At 36.2% G+C, this 20,314-nt stretch overlaps 2 protein-coding genes and 1 long non-coding RNA gene across 3 annotated transcripts; 1 reads left to right on the top strand and 2 right to left on the bottom strand.

Annotated features, from left to right (window-relative positions):
- Positions 1–1,444: 1,444 nt before the first annotated feature.
- On the bottom strand, positions 1,445–2,483 carry LOC119068074. The gene is made up of 2 exons (XM_037171480.1): positions 2,266–2,483; positions 1,445–1,916 (listed from the first exon to the last, which is right to left on the bottom strand). The coding sequence occupies exons 1-2, from the start codon at positions 2,292–2,294 to the stop codon at positions 1,817–1,819; spliced, it is 129 nt and encodes a 42-aa protein (XP_037027375.1). The 5' UTR covers positions 2,295–2,483; the 3' UTR covers positions 1,445–1,816.
- Positions 2,484–5,902: 3,419 nt separating this feature from the next.
- On the bottom strand, positions 5,903–6,346 carry LOC119068076. Its single transcript, XR_005086089.1, has 2 exons — positions 6,246–6,346; positions 5,903–6,166 (listed from the first exon to the last, which is right to left on the bottom strand). It is a non-coding gene; the product is annotated as an uncharacterized LOC119068076 (long non-coding RNA).
- Positions 6,347–12,687: 6,341 nt separating this feature from the next.
- On the top strand, positions 12,688–15,139 carry LOC119068075 (probable cytosolic oligopeptidase A). The gene is made up of 2 exons (XM_037171481.1): positions 12,688–12,898; positions 12,978–15,139. The coding sequence occupies exons 1-2, from the start codon at positions 12,819–12,821 to the stop codon at positions 15,082–15,084; spliced, it is 2,187 nt and encodes a 728-aa protein (XP_037027376.1). The 5' UTR covers positions 12,688–12,818; the 3' UTR covers positions 15,085–15,139.
- Positions 15,140–20,314: the final 5,175 nt, after the last annotated feature.

The raw sequence follows: 20,314 nt of genomic DNA on the forward strand, positions 1-20,314 counted from the left end.
GCTTTGATTTCATTGCTTTTTTGTCTTCTCTCTTCAACTCTTTGCATGACCTACCGGCGACCTCTAATATATAAGATACATAAGTGAACAATGCACTCACATAAATCGAAACTCATTCATTCAAAAATTTGGTTATCTGCGCAAGTCTTTGTTCCAGAACACAATTAGGTAAGAACTCCGAGTAAAAATTTTCCATGGCGTTTTAGAAAACATTCAAGAAGATGGTTCAAACGCTATAAATCACTGAAAATAAATAAAATAAATGGATTGCACGGCATTACATCATGATAAAACAGCGGTTTGAATGAACCTAATTGATTAATTCGTCGAATGAAAAACCAGTTCTTCAGTTACCTGGTGTTATTCATGCGACAAAATTTGGTAATAGAGGGATTGAGATTAAAATTTAGTAGTCGCTGAGGCTACCTTTCAACAACCTTGGACGTGGACGAGAGTTCAACGTAATTGAAAGTTTTCAATGGGAAGTGCAGAAAAAAAAACGCTGGAAAAGGCACAAGTTAATGAGATCTGGATCGAGGTACATAAACTTTGAATTGCTCTCCATTCTCCGCTAGTTAGTTTTGAAATAGAAATGAAATGAACAAGTAAATGCATCGAGGTACTTTAGTCAGGGAGAATCTCTCCAAGCATTTCTCGATGCATTACAATCGAAGCTGCCATTATGAGTTATACGTTTTAATTTCGTATCATTTATTGGACTCTCTTTTCCTTATTTTCTACTTTCGTTTTCATTCTTTCTACTCTAGTGTTTTCTCCTTACTTTTACGACAGCAGAAATCGCATGATGAGACAGAGTAGTCAGTAAATATGTGCAAAAATGGTGCAATTACCTGATAACGAGCGACTTTTAGAATCAGCAGAAATTCGTATAACTCACATGATGGAGTCAGAGTAGTAGTCAATAAATGTGCGAAAATGCTTTTAGAAACAGCAGAGATTTGCATGATAAGTCCGAGTAGTCAGTGAATGTGCAAAAGTAATGCAATTTTTCGATTGAGGGCTTATTTTTGGGAATTTGATTTCTGTAAAGTTCAGGGGGAAAATTAGAGATTTTTTTGCAATTATGATGGAACTTTTTGGAATTTTCAGAATTTTTCGGATTTTCCTGGAATTTTCATAATTCATTTTCCCAAAAACAAGCCATGCTTGACAGCGTACCTGATCATTGACTGCAATCAAAATGTTTCAAGAAAAGAACGTTCATTTTTTTTTTAGATCGAATCTCTTTTATTTATGCAATTGATTACACAGAGGCAGACTTAAAAAATACAGCTAAATTGAAATTCAAATGATAATCATTAAGAAAAAGTGTATTAATTGTACGACGTTAAATTTTATACGAAATGAGGATAGTAAAAAAATGAGTTTAAACAAAGTAAAAAAAAAACATAAAATTGAGTAAAAATTTAAAACAAAAAATGTCAAAGAAAAAGGGAACAAAATGGCTACCCCTCGAAGCAGTAGCAAGTGTTAAACTGCACTAACACTGATGCATACTTTTGAAGTGATCCACGTTACGTAGCTTTGGGCCCCATACATCAACTTTAGCTTTCTGGACATTGGTGCTAACTTTAGATGTATATTGTGGCTTCTGTTCGGTCTGACACTTCTTTTGATAATTGGCAAAACCAGTACGCTTCGACTCTTGGTCCTTTTCAATTCGCGAGCAGGTAGCTGGCCCATATCGTTCTCCTTGAACCATTTTGATGGATGAGTTTTTTATATATTTTCGTGATAATAAAAAAAAGGATTTCGCTGTGTAGAGTTTTGTTTGGGCTGGTGTAGTTTTATGCGATCACGGCACGTATTGGATGAGCGTTAGCACTTGTAATTCTAAATGGTTACCGGAATTACCCGTACGAGAACCTTTTTGAGAAGAAAGATTTTTCTTTAATCTGAAAATAGAAAAGGAAATTTTCTCCCATTAGATGACTGTATCTGTACGGCTGGAAGATTTATTTTTTTTTTTTTTTTAATTCGAACGTTTGCAAAATACATGTTTCATCAACCATCATCTTAATTTTATATTCAAAAACTTTCCACATTTCAACGTTTTAATTTCCGATACAAAAACTGATTTAATTTAGCTTATAAGGTATTCCAAGGTGATGCAAACAAAGTAATTAAAATCAACCAGAAGAAAAAAAAAACTCGAATCTTAAATTTAAATCAAGTCTTTGGCACAAAATGATATCTTTTTTGGTCAGAAATACAAAATAATAAAGAAAACTTCTCAAAACTTACCTAAAATTCACATTTACAGAGAATAGCATTGACACAAAATTAACATTTATCAAACAAAAAACAGAAAGAAACAATTTCCAAAAATTATCAGAAAGTTCAGAATGTTCGGTTGAACAACAAACAAAAAAGTTTTCTCAAAAAGAAAAATTATTCTTCGACGACTTGAGCGATGATTTTAATCCAACGATTTGTAGTGAAACACTAATGTGAAATTGACAGGCTAGCTGCTTTTATATCAACGAATACATTCAACCAAGGAAGAACAAAAATTTAATTTATTCGAAAACAACCTTCATTGTGATGGTATACCTGATTTTTATAAGCTTTACAAAGACATCAGGGGCTTTCTGCGTGCGTATTATATATACGATTTCGCACAGAGATTTTGCAAATTTCTTAAATATTCATTTCTTACATCATTTAGATTACCATTTGCGTTCGCCTAGAATATAGAATATAACGTCAATTCGGTTGTTGTTGGTATTTTTTTTTATTATCATCGGCAATCAGGATGACTCGTAAATTTTTGTTGTCGGCAATTTATTTATTTCAGCGAGAAGGGCACTTCCTTCAGCTTTCGCTTGATTTGGACGAGCTGAATAAATTTCGTTATCGCTTCAGAATACTCTTACTTTCCTTAAACAAATAATAACAATCGATGTTACAATGGGAGATGCAGTCTAGAACTAGAATGGTAAGACAACATACACACTAAAGTTCACTTATAAAACTCATTAGAAAAAAGAATCCTTGAGTTCTTTTCGAGGACAGTAACCTTAGATGGTCATCAGAAACGGATATGCTGATGTAGGCGAGTATGTTAATTGACAATATACATACAATGGGTGCTCTCACCCTCCATACAACATTATATGAATGTGTTTGCAGGCAGTCGTTCGAACTTTAAAAAGGTTGATTCGATGATTATAGCTCCCAGGCACGTTCAGTGAGAAAAGTCTTACAATGGATCGTGACTAGGGAGAAATGCATCAAATGCATTTCGGTCAGAAAAGCTATTTTGTTTTCTTGCGGCCAGAAAATTTGTCATTACTGCCTCACTCAAAATCAGATTTTCTGGGCGCAAGACAACAAAGTACCGCACTGTTTTCCTGAAAATAGTCCAGAAAGACAGTAATGTATTATTTAATAATAGTTCATCGACTACGCTTTAGTAATAACCTTATTTTAGAAACGTCAGACTCATCTATTTTTCCACAAAATAAGTAAATTCATGAAATATCGTTCGCATCCCGCTAGCAATGTATCACTGCCATAAAATAAAGTTTGTCTTTTTCAAAAGCTTATTCATAGTAACAGTAATAGTAATCCGTTCAATTGAAATCTTTTTTCTCTAATTCTAAGAAACAACTTATAGATTGTTATATCCCGTATCCTCAGAAAATGTACACGAATGTACTTAACAAAACTACCAACATTCGAAATTTATATTGTATTTACTAATCTAACCATGTTTATCTGTAATCCTTTCAGACAGGGACTAACGTAAGGATTTTCCCGTGGGTGGGAATTCGACGAGAAGGCACAGAAATGACTTACTAATTCTTACTTAGAGGCGCCAAAAACAATGATTAAAAAAAGTCGAATTTTTCCTAGGGAGATTTGAAACACATTTTTCTTCCACTTCTGAGCCCTTCTTCTGGTGAAAAAGCCCGCGTTTGTTTTGTTGTCATTTAATTTGATTTCCCATTTTGCAGAATAATTTGAGATCTTACCAATGGCATGCAATTTCTTGATAATTTTGCCATTTGGCAAAACATTATATGCAGTAATCATCTGCGAAAAACGTCTTTTCACTATGACTTACGTTACAATCAAATCTGAAGTGAATATGTAATAAAGCGTCGGACTCAGCACGCTTCCTTGTGGGACTACTGCTAGGATATGAGCTAGATATCCTAGATTTCTGACAATTTGGTACAAAGAACGTTTTTGTGGAAATGATTGAACAATTTTAATAAGATAGAAAGGAAACTTTCGAAGGAACATTTTGTGTATTAGACTCTTATGCCATGCACTATCAGAGGCCTTCTCTATGTCAAATGTGAGCAATCAGGTAGAGTTTTTCTTATTTAGAGCTTGTTGGATATGATTAGCTACCCTGAACAGTTGATGATTCGTCGAATGACCAGCTCGATAACCGAGCAACAAACAAAGATGTTGTTGGTTTTAAAAAACAGCCGTAATCGATTCAAAATAATTTTTTTAAAGATTTTGCTGATGTAGTTTGGCAGGCTCATTGGTCTGTAGTTGCTAGCACCCGATGTATCCTTAAGGAATGAAGACTGATTTTGCAATTGCTAACAAGCCTAGTAATCTTCCACAGTTGGTTAGAGTATTTTTTCAACTGTGAAAGTCTGTCGTTCCACCTTTCCTTATTGAAGAATTTAAATTGAGCTTTGTTCAGTTTGTTCAGATAGTTAATTTTCTTGTCAATGCTGAGGACATGGTTTCGCTGCCACTGTCGATTTTTGTAATTTCTAAATGATATTAACTTTAATATCGTGTTGTCTACATATGTGGTCGACGGTCTTGTACACAGGAATGGTGAGGCTGTCAGCCTCTTAATTCTTAATCAAATCATCAATCAACGACTTGGAATTTAAGTGGTACGGATCTGTCGACCTCCTGATTGTTACGCTAAAATCAACTTGTCACGAACTAAACGAAACTTAAACTAAAACTAATCGAAAACTTGGAGTAAAATCAATGTACTAATTACGTTTTTGTAAAAATTTATAGTGTGGGAAAAATTGAATTCGTGGATGGGAATTCAAAAGGCGCGGGTGGTAAAATTTTACCACCCATGATGTTCCTTAGGTTAGTCCCTATGATGGAAATGATACTACTCGCTGAAAATTTTCTGATCCGAGGCGAATCCGAGGTCGATAAACACACAAGTAAAGATGCAATTGTGTCCCATTGTTAAATGAGGCATTTCATTCAAAGACTTGAGGTAATGTTTGGTCGTAAATTAACTCTACCTCACATTGTTGAGGACATTTTTTAACACTAGGTAAAGTTAACGTTACTTCACAGCTCCAAAGAAAATCGCTTATTACATGAAGTCTCATCTCCATTCGCGTCAAATTCGCTAATTTCAAACGCATTACATTCATTGTGAGACCTAATTGCTTAACCGACCGTTTGATTGTGTTTTTTGTTAGCGAAATGTTTTCTTTCCGCAATTAGTTTTTTTTTGTGATACAAAATTACTTCTTGAAGCGAAAGACGCTAAAACGGGCAAAATAATTTTTAAATTACATTTTTGCTGATAAACAACAGACAAACAATTAAAAAAAAGATCTCTCAAGAGCATCCAACTCTGTTACCCAATTCGTAGTTTCCTTTCGCTGAACCCTTAATCGGAAAAAGGGCAAAGGTAAATGTGAAACTTAAAAACAAAATCCAGTTTTATGCAATTCCAACCACTCTACTGGCTAATAAATTTTAGATTTATATATTTGTTTACTCCTCACCTCATGATACATGTGTATTCTTATTATGATTCAACATTAGACTAAATAGTCAAAAACAAAAAGACAAATGCGACAACGGGTCCACTGAAAATGTTTACTTCTTACAGCAGATCGCCTTCTCATTTAAAATTCAATTTCGGCTAATTTATGCCAAATTATACAAAATCTGGAGGAACAAAAAACACACAAATTTACGTTAGATTAATACCAAACAACGTTTTAATAAACACACTGGTGTCGTCTTTTATAGAAACCATAAGGAGTCAAAACGATAGCCGCATCATAATAGTTCATTGTATTTTAATGAGCACCGGGCGGCTTAATGTGGTAGTCGCATGGCACAGCGACTTTGGGAAACAATTCTGTTTGGTTACGGTAATGAAGTTCTAGTATACATTCTACAGCTTTTCCTCTGAATCCATTAATTCAGTCAAATGAATATGATAATGAATTAGAATGAATGAATGAATTGCAGTTAAAAACGTGCATGTGCCGGGTGGTTGTGTATCCTACACACTCGTTATCGTTACTTCGCCTTTTGATTCATTGCATGTCGATTCAGCTATTCTTAATGATAAGATGATTCATATCCCACACGTGGTTGACGATAGTTTGGGGTCACCTTTGAAAAGTCTTTTGATTTATATTCATAGAATCGAGTCCCGCTGCCCCTCATGATCGTGTCGTATTCGCTAACCGTCGAAAAAAACCAAAAACTTTCCGTAAAATTAAAATACGAAATTAAATTTAAATATTGTTTGTGTGTCGTTAATTTGGTAAAAATAACATGAAATTTTCGTTGTTCATATAAGCAAACTGGTTTACTGGAACCTCTTATTGGTCACACCACACACATTAGTATTGGATCAAAACAAAAGTTTCATCTTAAAGTCTTTGGTGTTTTTTTTAATATCTACTATCTAGATGCGAAAATGTTTTTATTTTTATTTTATTTTTTCTCGGTTTTGACCAATATTAAAGTTTTGCTGACCAATATCACGTATACACATAACTGAAATTTACACGAGATGTACGAGAGGAGTGTTGCTAGGTGAGATAAATCGAGAATAAAATCGGCTTCAGTGATGCTGAAGGAAAAACTAGATTTTTTTGCTTCTGGCAAGGAGTCACAGAAGGAAACTAATCAGTACATTCCGACCGTGTCTCAAGAAATTTATGTCATGATTTAAGGCTTTGGGTGATTTATATGGTTTTTTTTAGTTTTATTACACCTCGGTTTGTATCAGATACGAGTTCAAAAGCCTATTTTTTCGTTCTGATCTTAATTCACTAAAAAAATGTTTTCTAGGACGTCAGGATCTGGATATATACCTGCGCCACCACTGCATTTTCCATTTACTTTAAAACCGGTACAGCTAAATGTGAATGGAAAATGCATTTGTTTGAGGGTGACAAAACAATGTGGTACCGTGGTATCTTGCTCGCACTAATGTAAGTCCCATCAAATCGCGTATAGCTCCGGATCCGCACATCCCTGTCAGTCACTATTAGTGACTTAAAAATTGCTAAAACTGACTATAAGGCTTTCGAACTCACAGCTGCTACATTGAAATTTGTCCAGTTAGATGGTCCATATGAAATCTAATTTTTTGTATGCCTCCGGCAGAAGTAATTCAAAATATCTTGGAACGTATTTTTCCAGAAAAGAGAGCCGTTGTCATTGTATTTCCAGTGTTTCATCTCTAGGGCTAACCACCACACACGCATACAGGTTTTGTGTCGTTATATACGAAATTTTGACTTAGAGATGAAAATGTCTTCTCTCAATGCACTTCACCTTTAAGGCAAGTGCAAATAAGTGGATTTTCGCTCCCGTAAGGCAATTATTGTCATCTGATTGGCTCATACTCTCTCCTATAAGGCAAATGGTGTTGTTTGATTGGATTATTTACTATAAACAAAACATCTTCAAATCTACCGAGAAGCAATAGACTCCGTGAATATTCATTCAATTAAATGGAAAACTTAACAATGCCGTAAAGCGGCTAAAATAAAATATAAAGCGGAACTGAGCTAATCATCTCTTAACCTTTTCTCGCTTTATCAGCCGATGATTGGGTGGACCGGGTCACACTAACTTTTATTTTATCGTTTAGACGTACAAAAATGACGTAGAAGTTTAAAAAAAAAGTCCCCTCTGACGTATCAATCAAAACTTAAATAACTCGACAAAATTTTGTAAGCTTTTAAAATCAGCGTTGAACCTGTTATTCAAATGAAATACTAAGACTCTGTGCATCTCATCTACAATTTTAGTTCATTGATGCAAGACATGTTTATCTCCAACGAAATGGATTAACATAATACCTAATATGATCTACCACGTGTAGAGCGACAGTATCCAAGCAAAATAGTCAAAGAGGTAAATCAAAGCTGTAAAGAACATAGAACGATAATATCGTTCTGTGAGAGATGATTATAATGAAAATACTCTGAAGCTTATAAATCTTAGCTAATGTTATTGCTGAGTGGCGGCTTTTATGAGAGTGATGATAGAAAGGCGTCTGCGTCAGTTAGAAAATAAATCTGCGGTTGTATTACTATATCATGCCGTTTCATAAATGTTAGTGTGAAAATTGAACACCTTCGGATTACTTTGTATGCTGCGGGTCTAACAACAATATTAACCACGAGGCATTTGAATGTACAATCTGTGATTTATGAAGTAGAATTACAGTAAAGTCGTATGCATATGTGTATCCATCCATACGTATGCAATTGGTTGCCACTTGCCGAGAATTAATTATTAAAACGATTTTTATGGTTTAAAATTTGTATAAATTTGCATAAATTTGCATAAGCACAGTTGATTAATAGTGAGGGAGCTCTGCACCAGCCGAATTAACATACAATTCATACAAGGACTTTACAGTAGATCTTGAGGGGAAGATCGACCCAAAAATGTTATTCGGTTATGACCAGTTATACACTTAACGTTTAACACCCACTAGAAGTAGGTGTTAGTAGCCAGGGATCCTCCTTATTTTGTCAGCATACAGTCATTAGGCTTCGATAAATGTTCATAACAAGGCTAATTAGAAATTAGGGAATCATTAACAATGCTCATTAGGTGGATATTTTCTTTAAAATTTTCATCAACTGATTAACGATGGCAGCATGCTGAAGAGCCCTGACTAAGCTGAGAAATTCCATGTGACGATATGTTTTGGATTGTTGCATCATTTATTTGATAGTATATACGGTACCAATGCATTTTAAATATTTATTAGAATGATTGGGGGAGTATAGAAAAGTTGAATGTTCTTCGACCATGTATCCATTGCATGTGCGTCCAAGAATGCAATGATTTTAACTATTCCAGATTATAACTCAGACTAAGATTTTTTTTAAGTAAACATACTGTTTGTACCACGGCAGAGTAAAATAAACCAGGCAGGAGCGGTTCATTTTCGAAACGTCAAATAAGGGACCTAATACACTGTATGAAAATGAACTCAAATGAACACTGACATAAATTGGAAAATTTTATTCGCAAAAAATATAGGGCTTCTAGGTTATTCAGGTCCCTAGTCAAATCAACGCTCCTGCCTGGTTAACTTTACTCTGCCGTGCTTGTACAAAATACCGGAGCTTAAATGAAAGTTTGTTAAATATGCTCTTATAATTGCTTTAAATTTGATGAACATAAAGCACACGAAACGCGCTTCACTCTGTTTACGTACAGTTAAAAAAAGAACAGTCAAAACTGCTCTCTTTCTTACCATTGTTGTAGCGTAAAGCGTGAATATATGAAAGAGTGAATCACACAGGAGTACATACCAACCGTTTTTATAATAATGAAACTGTTATACAATGTATTAAGACATGAAACTAATGTCAGAGCTTTTTATTTTTTGTGACTTAATTTCACTGCATTGTACCTTTTACATTGTATCTTTTTCCTTATTCCGTTTTCCTTGAAATTGAAAGAAATTTCATTGTCATTTAGCACCAGAAATAGGATCACTTCGTTGGGCTGTAGCGGTGACACAATTTTTTCAGTACTTCATCCCATAGAGGTAGACTACTTTTGACATAAGAGTCCCTTTTTACTAGATGTACACGAAGCTGTCTCACACGTTTAAATATATCATTTTTCATTTTAATTTGTCAGTTTGTTCTATTGATAGGGCCTCTGCTTCATCCTTTGTGAATTGTTTTCTTGTACCTTCACTCTGTCTAAACCATGAAATGTGATAGCAGTGAAAAAGATTGTGGCGCAACAGGCCAACAGAGCTTGCTTATACATGATATGATTTGACAAAATTCTTAGAAATGTTTATAGGTCAATTAGCCATAGACCTGGCAGGACCTATTTTGAAGATAAAGTTCCGGAAAGCTATTCGCGGCACAAAGTTTTTAAATTATAAATAATAATCAGTTCACAAAAGAAGTTCGTGCAGATTGACATTTAAATGCCCATTTTTTGCGCAAGGTCGAACAGTGGATTAGAGATGAGTCGGTTATCCGACAAACAAAATTATATTAGGGCTATTGCCTTGACCTTGACCTTGCAACATACAAGCTGGTGCACAATCCCAGAGATCATGAAAACATTTACAGTGGGGGCCACTTAGTTTACCCTTAATTTCTTTATGAATCTCGTCGAAACATTTTGATTTATTATTAACCGTTCGATTGGAATGAAGGAGTGCGTTCGGAATAAGCGCAGCAGCAGCGGGAATTAAATCTATATTGAGGTCGTTTTATACAGGAACTTGAGCCTTACAGTAGCAAGATCAGCTACTACATTTCTTGCTTTCATTTTATCAGCGAAAAGGCGACATGAGTAGAACAAGGGAGCGTTCAAAAAACTACAAATTTCCAATTTCTATGTTTAAGTTGAATTCCACATTCGCTAGCTATAATCAATCTGCACAATTTACCTATTTAAGAGAAACAGCATCGATGCTGTGCGTGTTAAATGTTGATTGAAATATCTTCAAAATTCACGGCAGAGTAAAATAAACCAGGCAGAAGCGGTTGATTTGAGTGGGGATCTGAATTATCTAAGCCTTATATTTTGCGAATAAAATTAATTCGATTTATGTCCGTTCATTTTCATCTATTGTTATGTATTAGGTCCCTTATTTGACGTTTCAGAAATAAACCACTCCTGCCTGGTTTATTTTACTCTGTTTGGTTCAAAACTCTATACCATACATTATGTATCGTACTGACAAGTGTTACAGGATCAGTTAATTGACTAAATCTTTCTTCAAGTCTAAAATTCATAGATCCCTAAATAATATACAATTTGGAAAGGACTAAAATAAGAAACAAAATCGTTCTATTCTGATTCTAAACAGTTTTTTTTGCAAAGTTTTTAATATGTAACCTTCTGGGGTTACCAAAGACAAAAGATTTTTTGTCTTTGCGGCCTCTCTTTAATAAACACAACGTGTGACGTCCAGCGTTCCTATATCAGGTTGGAACTGTCCATATGGGCTAATTGGGCAAATCTGGATGGCCTTTACATTTGAAAGTCCTGTATTGCTTTCGTCATTTCTATTAGTCAAAAACACTCAAAGAGTAAAAGTGACGCAAGTCCCTGGGCACTTGTGACGCAAAATTTTTTTTGGTAAAATTTTTCTTCTACAATTTTTTTTGGCCTAATTTTTGCTTTGACAATTTTTGCGTACAATCGCAGAATACGTAATCCTACAGCGATATCAGTTGTTTTGGAAGTATGCCCAGGGACTTGCGTCACTTTTACTCTTTTACTCTTTGAGTGTTTTTGACTGATATCAGTTGTTTTGGAAGTTTGGTTTGATTTTCTGTTATGTTATTTGGTCGAAATTTATATCCTCTATATCTTCCATCTTCCATCCGAAAACGCGAAATTTCGCGAACACACTTTTTCCCAAAAAGCAATAACCGTTGCACACTCTATTAATTACAAAAGTACTCATGACCTAAAACAATGAATCCATAAAAATCTCGATGATTATCTCATTTTCCTTTAAAATGCTTTTCATTAAAAAATTTAAAAAATTTAAAAAACTCAAAAATTTTCAAAATTTAAAAATTTTGAAAGGTTTGAAAATTTTTAAAATACTAAATTTAGGAAAAAAATTTGAGGTGAGCAGAGCTTATACCAAAAGCGAACAAATTTGTTCTACCATACACATCCACACACACACACACACACACTTAGTGTTCTTATATGGAAACTTCGAGGAGCCCCAAACGAGGCCAGTTCCTCCCAATTTTTTTTCTGAAATGTCTTAGAATGATGACTAGAATCTACTCCCAAAATTTCAAGAAATTCTAAAGAAGACTTTAGAAGATAGGAAACAAGGACGGACTAACAAAGTAACGTAGGATTTTTTCATTTCGTGTAAAGTACTGTAAGAGACCAAAATGTATGGAGATAGGGCTTCTTGGAAGATTTATTGCGTGGCCAAATTTTAAGCTACAAGAACGTGTGATAGCTCGTTGAACTCGTACGGACGCCTAGTGTTTTTTAAGCTAATTTGGAGTCATTTGGATTTGAATTGTAGAACTTCAATATTTGTTGAATATATGGTTCTGCAGTCTACGACAAAAAAAAAATTTTTAAATTTTTTTCTAGTAATAGGTCTTGCGTCACGGGCGCTATGCTAAGATACGGTTTATTAATCACCATGAGACCCTCCCATTACAATACCAAAGATTCAAAGCCCGACCATAGCACTGCATTTATTATTAAGATTAACGCATAAACCAAAACTAATCTGTGTCGGTAGCAATTGTCTCTAAATATATTTCCATATCAATTTGAATATTATTTTGAAAATAATTACAAAGAATATGAAAACTGTGAAAACGTATCATCGAATGACATCTGTGGTCGTGTGAATGAATTACATTATTTTACGTATGAGTACGCATGAGTACAACCAAGTACCATGAGAAAATTAAGTACATTTGACATTTCGACTTTGACGATACGGACATAATACATAATAATACGAAAAACCGAAAATAGGAAAAATATTCAAGTTCAGTCCTCCCGTTGCAGAATAAAATATCTACAGTGAAATTATAAGAACAATGTCCATCACATTTGCGAAGAAAATTTTGTCCACACGGTCGTTACTTATCAACCAAAGGCGCTACGGATACGTTGTTCTGTAAGTTTCGATTTTTTCGCCGATATAACCATAAATTTGGCTAAACATTTTCATTTTTAACATTTTACTACCGTTGCAGGGTACCAGAAATTGGGGAGGATCTACCAAATAAAAATCCTCTGCTTCGTGGTGATGGCCTGCCAGAATTCAGCAATATTACAATTGAAAATTGTCTCGCTACAATTGGTCGACAGGCACTAGAAGTGGAAAAGACCGTACAGACTGTGGGGGAAGAGATCACCAAAGCGGATAGCAATGTCAATATTTTGAATGATGTGATAAAACCACTAGATGAAAGCGACGTCCAATTGCAAACGACATGGGGTATTGCTAAAGTGTTATACTTGGGTAACAGTTCACTGATGCCAACGAAAAGTTATTTGGCAATACACGACCGAGCCTGTAAAGCGAAATTCGCCAAATTTGTCAACGCTCCAATACTGAAATGTATATCAAATGCGCGAAATAGTAATGCTGCCGGTATAACAGATGTTGAAACTCGATTGCTCGACAAATACATACTGGAGGGCAAATTGAATGGAGCTCATTTGGACGAAAAGAAGAAGGCGATATTAACTGATACCATGATCAAATTGAGAGACGAACGATCAAAGTTTCAAGAGAAGTTGGACATTTCAACCCGGAAATTCAGTCATGCGATCGACGACTACAACATAGTAAAGGATTTCCCGACCGATCTACTCCAAGCCATATCTACTAATCCGATAAATGCGTCAAAAGGACCGTGGCAGGTGAAATTACAACAGCCAGCGTACGATAAATTTTTGGAACATTGTAATGTCAGAGAACTGCGCTGGAATGTTTGGCAAGCATACACTAGACGGGCATCATTGCACAGGGAGAAAAGTTTGTCGAACAGCGTTCATATCGAAGAGATTCGTCACTTACGGAGGCAACAAGCGGAAACGTTAGGTTACAGCAATTTTGTGGAAATGTCGATGGAAACTAAAATGGCTGGAAGCTTGAAAAATGTTCAGAATTTAATAACCGACTTATTGAGCAGTTCCCGGCCAGCTCAAGAGACTGAATTACAGAAATTAGCTGAATTTGCTGTAGCTAATGGCTGCCAGCATAGTTTTGAAATGTACGATATTCCGTACTGGAGATTCAAGCAGCTGCAGTCGATAGTTCCCTTCGACGACGACATGATCCGAGAATATTTTCCGATCAACAATGTCTTAAAAGGATTGTTCGAGCTGAGCGAAAATCTGTTCCAGATAAAAATCGTAGAACGTTCCGCTTCTGTTTGGCATGAGGATGTTAAATTCTACGATGTTTTCGATCAGAATGAAGGCACTAAACCGTTGGCCGGTTTCTATATCGACTTGTATTCCCGTGATAACGATAAAGTTCGTATGTCACCGACATCTGGATGGATGGTAGGCATACGAAACAGATGTAAAATATCGGACATTTCACCGTTGGCCGCGCTGATATTCAATTTTCAAGTTCCACTGTACGGAAAACCGTCACTGCTTTCGATTAAAGACGTTGAAACGTTGTTCCGAAATTTCGGCAAAACGTTGCAGCATTTATTAACCCAAGTTAACTACAAAGATATGGCTGGCCTATCGAACATCGAATGGGATGGCGTTGAAGTCGGTGGTCACGTGATGTCGCATATGATTCTACACGGCAATACATTGAAGAAAATATCTGGTCATTATACCACCGAACAACCATTGCCGGACAATTTAATTGAAGCTATAAAAGCAGAAAAGCGACACATGGCCGGCTTTGCGCTTAGTAGAGAATTGTATTTTGCCACCCTCGATTTGGAACTGTATTCGAAAACCCACTTCTGGATGGACGTGGTCAAGGAACTGTGGCCACAATTCTGTTTGATTCCGTTGGAGAGCAGGGACTCACATGTTTGTTCGTTCAGTGAAATTATCTCCGGTGACTATCCGGCTGCTTATTTCAGTAACATTTGGTCAAAAGTAGTAGCAGCTGATATTTACAGCAACTTTTACGAAGTTCGTGACAACGAACAGAATGTTCAGGCTGTCGGTAAACGTTTTCGTGATACATACTTGTCACTCGGTGGATCTGTTCATCCGTCAGAAGTTTTCCGCAAATTTCGCGGACGAGACCCATCGTCAAAGGCTCTGCTGAAAATGCTCGGACTCAACAATTTAGCAGGAAAACAGGAAGGACATAAATAATAGATTTGCATCGACAGTTGTGAAATTTTCATTTATTATAGTCCGTTAGAAAATATTTGCGTTTTCATTTATTGCAATTGGGAAGTGAATAAAGCATGCGGCCACACTACACTGGCACCACGGTACCGAAAATTTTTGAAATACTCTGATGACCGAAAAATTCCTCAAAATGTTTTTTAAAAATTGATGGAAATTCTTGAAAGTCCAGCAAAAACGATAAAGAACATCATAGAAAATCATTGAAAGTACCAATCCCACCAAATTGGTGGATTAAATCCGATTTACATTTTACAAATCCATACGTAATTTACAAATATCTGTCACTCGAAGGAGTAGTTTTTGAACACGGTGGCACTGAATAAAAAAAAAACTTTCGACGGATCAGCTCAGATATAGTGAAACGATTTTTCTGAGTCCTCTAAGGTCGTATCACTCCTAACAATACTCCTTTTTTTGGGTAGCATTTAAAACATATATTTATTTGCTTCGTGACTGCCGTGAAAATCCATACAAAATTCGAAAAAAAAAAACGAAATTCAATTGTATTTTACATGACTAGGGATAACGAGATCTTTCATTTTTATCCCAAGTTATGTAAAGGATTTTACATGCTGAGAGCGTCGAAAGTAGTGCTTGAAACATGAAAAAGGTATTTGAAGGAAGTGAGCCTGACATTCTGAAAACGAACTCAATAGTTATTTTCATGCTCCGGGGCCATACATTATGTTAGTTTTCATGCAATTAGACTCGCAAACTTTTATTCGTCCCCGAAGCAGGAATAGTTATTTGTGTATCTGTTTTGGACGATTGTTTTTAGGCAATTTCACGAGGCGAAAGTGATGTGATTAAATGAAGGCGCCTCAGGCGTAAAACGGAGTTTTGCTGCTCATCACAAACGTTAAAATTGGTAGAACAGAAATCGTAAATAATTCTACAGTTTCATGAAGGAAGTCTTTTTTCGGCCAAATTTTTGTACCGTATCTTTTCCGCTTCCATTTAATGTACTCTTTTCTTGTTCTGACTAACGTATAATCTTTTGTACTCTTTTTCGAGTTGTACTCTATTTGAAATTTGCGATCTGGGAACCCTAGTTTTGGACGATTGTTTTTTGGCAATTACGCGAGTTGTAGCCCGAGCGAAGTGAGTCTAATAGTCTAATAGCCTTGCGCTGTGGGTGAGTTCTAGTGTTGCATTTAGTCCGTTGCCAAATCGCAACGTTAAAAAACTTGGCAATAAATGCCCATTCAAATGATGATACTCCGCTACTGACTATTCGCTAAACATTAGACACCCATGTAGTTTTCGATTTCAGCTAGAGGTATTTTTAGTGATTCCAAACGTCCTGTGTAAGGACGCAACGGTTTGATTTACTCAAGATTTCAACAATAAAAAAGAATGAAAGTTTTTGTGGAGTTCTGGCTGGAAATTTCTGCGATTCCAAACGATTCATCGAACCGAAGTTGAGAACTGAAATCGTTAAATGATGATTTGTCGTGGTTTTCTGGCGTTTTTAGGTTTACGGATTATTCACGTTTTCAGGTTTCCGATTTTCAGATGGATCGGTTCACGTGTTTTTACCTTCGTTTTCAGATTTTCGGAATTTTCCCGTTTTCGTATATTAACACATTTACAGTGATTCCAAACGCTCTGGTTAAGAGCGTGTCATTTTGCATAAAATTTAGCAACTTCGTTGTGAATGGTTGTGAATTCAGAATCATCTCAGCTGTCTATGAAAGTAAATTTTCAGTTTTCGTGTCATTTGAAAGGAATTCATTTAGTGGACAATCTGGAGCTGTTTACCTTACCTTCCCTGTCTTTGAGTTTTGAAATTAAGTTGTGGACTGTGTGCTGCTGCCGAAGCTGAGTTATGCGTGTATACGGTGAGTCTTTTGTTTATGCCTTTTGTGATTTTCTCTGCGAGAATGTTTTGTTTTTTGGCTACGATTTGGGTCTTTCAAAGTAGCATTCCATCAATGTCCACAAGCTTTCCATCAGACGGTGGCACTTATCTATGTTGCCTTTCAAAAACTAGTTCAACTGTAAGGCTACTGCTGTCTTGTGTAAGAGGCTAGCGGAATCAACTGAAGATAGTCAGCCCACTCTGACTTTTGGACCGCCGCTAGAGTATTGAAACTCTGTTTGTTTTTTCAATGATTGGTTTTGTGTTGTAACCTGTTGTCCTGTCGTTATTTGTTAGATCTCTTTAGCTTTTTAAGTGGCCCGTTGCCAATCAGCAACGTTAAAAATATCGTAAACTTGAATGATTGCTATTTCGTTTCGGCTATTTGAACAGTTTTAGGATCTTATTTTTCAGTGAGACCAAACGCTCTGGATAAGAGCGCAACGATTTGAATCTACACCGGATCTTCATCCATTTTTACGCCTGTACCAACGACAAAAACGTGTAAAATGTATTGGATAAACGCACATTAGCGATCGGAGTAAGCTTCATCAATTGCCGAGGGGTAACCGACTCGGGAAATTGACTACACACCCTCAAAGGAATTGCCGGAGTATCCGGTAAATAATTGGAATTGATGGAACTGACCGGAATTGATCTGAATTGGCAGGAATTGATCGGAATTGATAGGAATTGACTGGAAATATGTGGAATTGAAAGTAAATAAGAGTAAATGCTGATAAGTGTGATTATCGGAAAGAAGGACCAGCGAATGCAAAACCACTTTATTTCCTTTTTGTTTTAATTTTAGCCCCCGCACAATAAATAACAGTGTACAGTGTTGATCAGTTCCATTTTAGAACAGGTCCAACGTCCTTTTATGTTCAAAATATGCACACTGAAGGATTCTTCTTCAGAGGATTCTTGTGAGTCAGATACGGAAGAGTTTGAGCCGCAACAAACAAGTGAATATTCGTCGGGGGAATGTTAGGCTGGGGCATTGCCGATGCGAAATGCTCCCGTTTCAAACCAAATTTGCAAAAAAATGCATCACCGACAATATCATCTATTCCATCAACTTTTCAAAAGCCTAATGCTCAAAACAAACTAGACATTGAAAACGTGTTTTGGTCCTATTTTTCATGACGAAATTTTCGAAACTGTCAAATGAAGTATGTTTCATTTTCATATTGCAACCGGCTTATATAGACTTTTCTCACACACAATTGTATCCTCCGCGCAAAAGTCAACAATTCGCTCCTCCGTACAAAAGCCCATCGACCATAAATTTCCATCGACCATAATATATACACGGAAGAACACAACGCACAATAATTGCGTGTAACATTTTATGGTCGATGGGCTTTTGCAACATTTTGTGTATGAAGCATGGACTTTTGCGAGGAGAATGTTACTTTTTTGTGTGTATGAAGCTTGAAGCATGGACTTTTGTGCGGAGGAACGTTTTGTGTATAAAGTCGATGGACTTTTGCGCGGAGGATCGATTAAAGAAATAAAAGGAATTAAGAGCAATTAAAAGGAATTGACAGGAAGTACCTTTAGAAATTGAAAGGGTATCGAAAGGGAATTGAAAGGGAATTGAATGGAATTGAAAGGGAATTGAATGGAATTGAACGGAATTGAAAGGAAATAGAGCGAATCCGGCAATTAGACGAGTTGGTCCGGTAATTGAGGTAATTAAACGGAATTGAAAGGAATTAGAAATTGATTTGCCACCATTTTGGCCAGCCGGTTACCCCTCGTCAATTGCCTTACAACAAAATGACCCCGAACTGAATGTGGAAACCCAATTCGAAATTGTTGCAGTTACCTGTGGAAATTGAGTTTTCACATTACCGAAGGTTTTTCTCTCAGTAATTGTTTCTCCTAAATTTAAATTTACCGTTAAAATTGGTGAAAATGGATTATTGCTGGTGGAATTGGCGAACGAATTACATAATGGATGTTGGAATAATGGAATGGCGAGCGAATAACAGAGTGAATGTTGGAATGGCGGCTGAATTGCGGAATGGCGGCTGAATTGCAGAGTGAGTACAGAGGAGATGTTGAGTTTTTCTTGTTTCTTGCTTTCGCTTTTCTGCAATGATGTCCTGCGATGCTGTGATCGTACCGTCAACGATTTTTCCGTTGCGTATGCAACCTAAAGTCCGTCGTGGATTCGCCCGTTGCATTTGCAACCTATAATCAGTCGTGGATTCGCCCGTTGCGTATGCAATCTGTAATCAGACGAAGTTGATCGAGTGCGCGTTGACCGTTTCTTTCCGTTGTCTGGTTCTTTTAGCAGTTTTTTAGTGACGAATTCATTGGAATCGGAATGCAGAAAGTTGTCCGATTTTCACTGTGTTAGTTGTAAAGGGTTTTCGCTGCCTGGAAGGTTGATGGGTTGATGATTGGATGAGTTGCGTGAGGATCGTGAGTAGGTGAACAATTTTCACTTTTGTTTTTGGAGCTCAGGCTCAATTCTTTTATGTTTTTTTTGCTGCGTTTTTATTGTAATTCCTAAGCAGCTTTCCACAATTTCCCAACTTTCCATCAGCAGATGACAATGTCTCAATGCATATTATCCTACATTTGTTCATGGAAAGCTTTGCTGTTGTCTTGTGTAAGAGGCTAGCGGAAACAACTGAAGATAGTCAGCCCACTCTGACTTCTAGCGACAGTGCGTTGCTTTTACCTTAATTTATTGCAAATTAGTTTTGAAAAAGGCAGCTGGCTTGATTGCGCCATCCATGCAGTTTTCGTTTCTCAAGTTAGTCATTCAGGGTTGAATAAACAGGGTTACACTAACACTGACTCATCCACCATTAAGATGAGCACATCATCCTGAATAAATTATATTTCTTTCGTCGAACATTTCCAAAATTCCCACATATAAACTTGAAGACCTTTTTGCATACACAAGAAAACGTAGGTAAATCAAAGTTTATGGTAAAAACAACAATTATATTGCACTGCAATCGACTCATATTTCACTGATTCCCTCGCACCTTTCTATTATACCTGCTGCATTTTCTGTTTTGTTATTTTAGTGCAAGCATCGACGTTATCACTTTCTTAAGTGTTACGTGTCACGTTACAGAATACAATGGTATCATGATCAAAGACGATTTTCCGATGTAAGGGATTAGTGAGTCGTTCTTCTCTTTTATTTTTTTAAATTTTGTCTCTTTGTTTGGAACAACTTGTTAAATTGAATGGTAAAGACGGTTTAACATTAAAAGTTTATCGCAGAAATTTTGACAAATTATTGATGAATGTGAAGTGAGTTGTAAGAGGAACAATTGCCACTTTGAAGTAATGAGCCTTTTG

This window comes from Bradysia coprophila (genome assembly GCF_014529535.1).
Source record: "Bradysia coprophila strain Holo2 chromosome X unlocalized genomic scaffold, BU_Bcop_v1 contig_173, whole genome shotgun sequence".
Taxonomy (NCBI): domain Eukaryota; kingdom Metazoa; phylum Arthropoda; class Insecta; order Diptera; family Sciaridae; genus Bradysia; species Bradysia coprophila.